General features: G+C 39.1%; 1 protein-coding gene across 1 annotated transcript; it reads right to left on the bottom strand.

The window, feature by feature from the left end:
* Nucleotides 1-276: 276 nt before the first annotated feature.
* On the bottom strand, nucleotides 277-1,017 carry LOC149534475 (uncharacterized). Its single transcript, XM_089806030.1, has one exon. The coding sequence runs from the start codon at nucleotides 1,015-1,017 to the stop codon at nucleotides 277-279; it is 741 nt and encodes a 246-aa protein (XP_089662156.1).
* Nucleotides 1,018-2,156: the final 1,139 nt, after the last annotated feature.

Below are 2,156 nucleotides of genomic sequence, written 5' to 3'. Positions count from 1 at the left end.
TTTGGTATCCAAAATACTTCTCCCTTCCAACTCAGGGAACCCTTCCAAATCTGCTTCCTTCATAATCTACTAATGAGCTCCCTTGAAATCTTTAACCATAGGCTCTACCTGTTGCAAATCTACTTACCCTTCCATAATCTAAGAGTCTTCTGACTCATGAAAGTTAACTTGGTTTCCTTCTTGGGCAATTGCCTCTGGCTTTTCCTTTAGATCTGCAGGTACTTCATCATTTGAAATTTTTTGGGCATGCTCTTCAAAATCCTTCTTATCTTTGGTCTAAGCTAAAGCAACAAAAGGTGTTGGCTCATGTGTAAAGTCCTTCTTAACTTCTCTAGCCTTCTGACCAGCCATAATAGGAACAGCCTTGTGGCCTATGCTGGTGATCTTCTTCTTCCAAATTTTCTTGTCCCTATTGAGATAAGAGGAAGGGAGAGGCATTTTCTTCTTGTCCATCTTCTCTTTTGAGCATTGAAAATCCTTATGTCTAGTCTTAAAACAATGAAAGCAACCAAAAGGTATGCTCTCATAGTCCAACTGTTGTATGTGACTACCAAGCTTGGACTCAAAGCACACCACTTTTGGCATATCATCCCCTTCCCTTACTCCTATACAAATCCTTGCATAGGTAAGTTTGCTCTTAGATGTAGGAATAGGGTCAATAGATAATAGTTCTCCAAAGGAACTGGCCACAACCTTAAAAAAATCCTCGTTCCAAAATTCTAAAGGTAGCTCAGGGAGTCTAACCCATACTGGAGCTTGCTGAAAAAAAGATTCATTTAGGTCCAATTTAGAAGACCATTTCTGCAACACTAGAGTTGGTTGTCCTATACTCCAAGGCTCTTCACACAAAATATTAGCCATGTCATCATTAGAGGTAAAGTCAAAAGAGAAAAACCCCTTAGCCATTGCAGTAACTCTAACCTGACCTTTTAGATGCCATTTCTTCAAGGTGAAGGACCACACCACATCAATGTTTGGTCTCTGACCAATAAACTTTCCAACCATCATGGATGCCATCGAAGCTATGCTATGATCAACTAATTCCATCTGGAATAGAAATCATGCACGATCCCTTTTCTAGGCTTGATACAATCTTAACTGAAGGGAAAGATGACTTACCAAATGGTTTGACACCAAAGAGCGAGGCCCATTTCACTGGAAGATTCCCTGGCCTAACCACATTGGGTTGCATTTTTGGCTTGATATGGACTTCACCATCAGCACGTGGGTCCCCATTCCCATTTTTTGCCTCTCCCCATTGTTATTGTGTTTCTTTAGCTGCTAGGACATCTCCTTTAGGGATTCTCCTACCTTGTGTTGAATTAGGTGGTATCAGAGTGAAGGTTGTTCCTAAGTGTGTAGGTAGATCACTAAAGTTGAGGTAGTTTGCACCAAGACTTGGATTGAAGAAGTAGATTTTAGAAGATCTTGATCTAGTGGTGGATTTTCTTTGTAAATTCCTAGATCTCTTGGTTGTGAGGTGGTAGATCATGGTTCTAACTTGTAATTTTAGAGGGCTTATAGACAGATCAATGGATGCAAAGATGGAAGACTAATCTTGTTGAGGCATGATCATAGAGAGTTTATGGATTGCAGATCCATGGTCCAAGACTTGTGATTTGGTTCTTGATTGTTCATGTGAGGTGGCAAGTTGTGATCTAACTTGAAAATAATTCAATTTTTTCATAAGAACCATAGGAAGGATTTTTTTCAGAGGGTTTATGAAGATCTTGGGAGATGGCTTTGAGAGGATTGGACCTTGAGATGATTGTAAATCTCCATTGTGAGTTGGAATGGAAGTCTTGTGAGATGTTTTCATGGGTTAAAGCTAGTTTGGTTGATCAAACTAAGAAGGTCATTACTTAATTTGAAACTAGTTTAGCTAATTGAGATAAGGATAGGATGAGGAAGGCATTTTGTAGATGTTTGTGGAGCTAGAGTCTACCAATTTAGAAGAGAGTTTCTTGGCCGATTAGGAGACTTGATCATGAGAGAAGATGGCATAGCAAGGTTGAGGTGTAATAGGTTGTTTTTCTGATTAGATTGAGGAGTCTAATATAGAATTTATAGAGTAGCTAGAGTTTGTTTCTATATATATTCCTAATGTTGTTGATGTTGGGATAGACATTGGTTTTCATGATTAGTTGGTTGGATTT

Source organism: Cupressus sempervirens, chromosome 10 (assembly GCF_028749045.1).
Source record: "Cupressus sempervirens isolate cs-2001-9-10 chromosome 10, ASM2874904v1, whole genome shotgun sequence".
Lineage (NCBI taxonomy): Eukaryota > Viridiplantae > Streptophyta > Pinopsida > Cupressales > Cupressaceae > Cupressus > Cupressus sempervirens.
The sequence above is the reverse complement of the archived record's forward strand: the minus strand, read 5'-3'. Positions and strand labels throughout refer to the sequence as shown.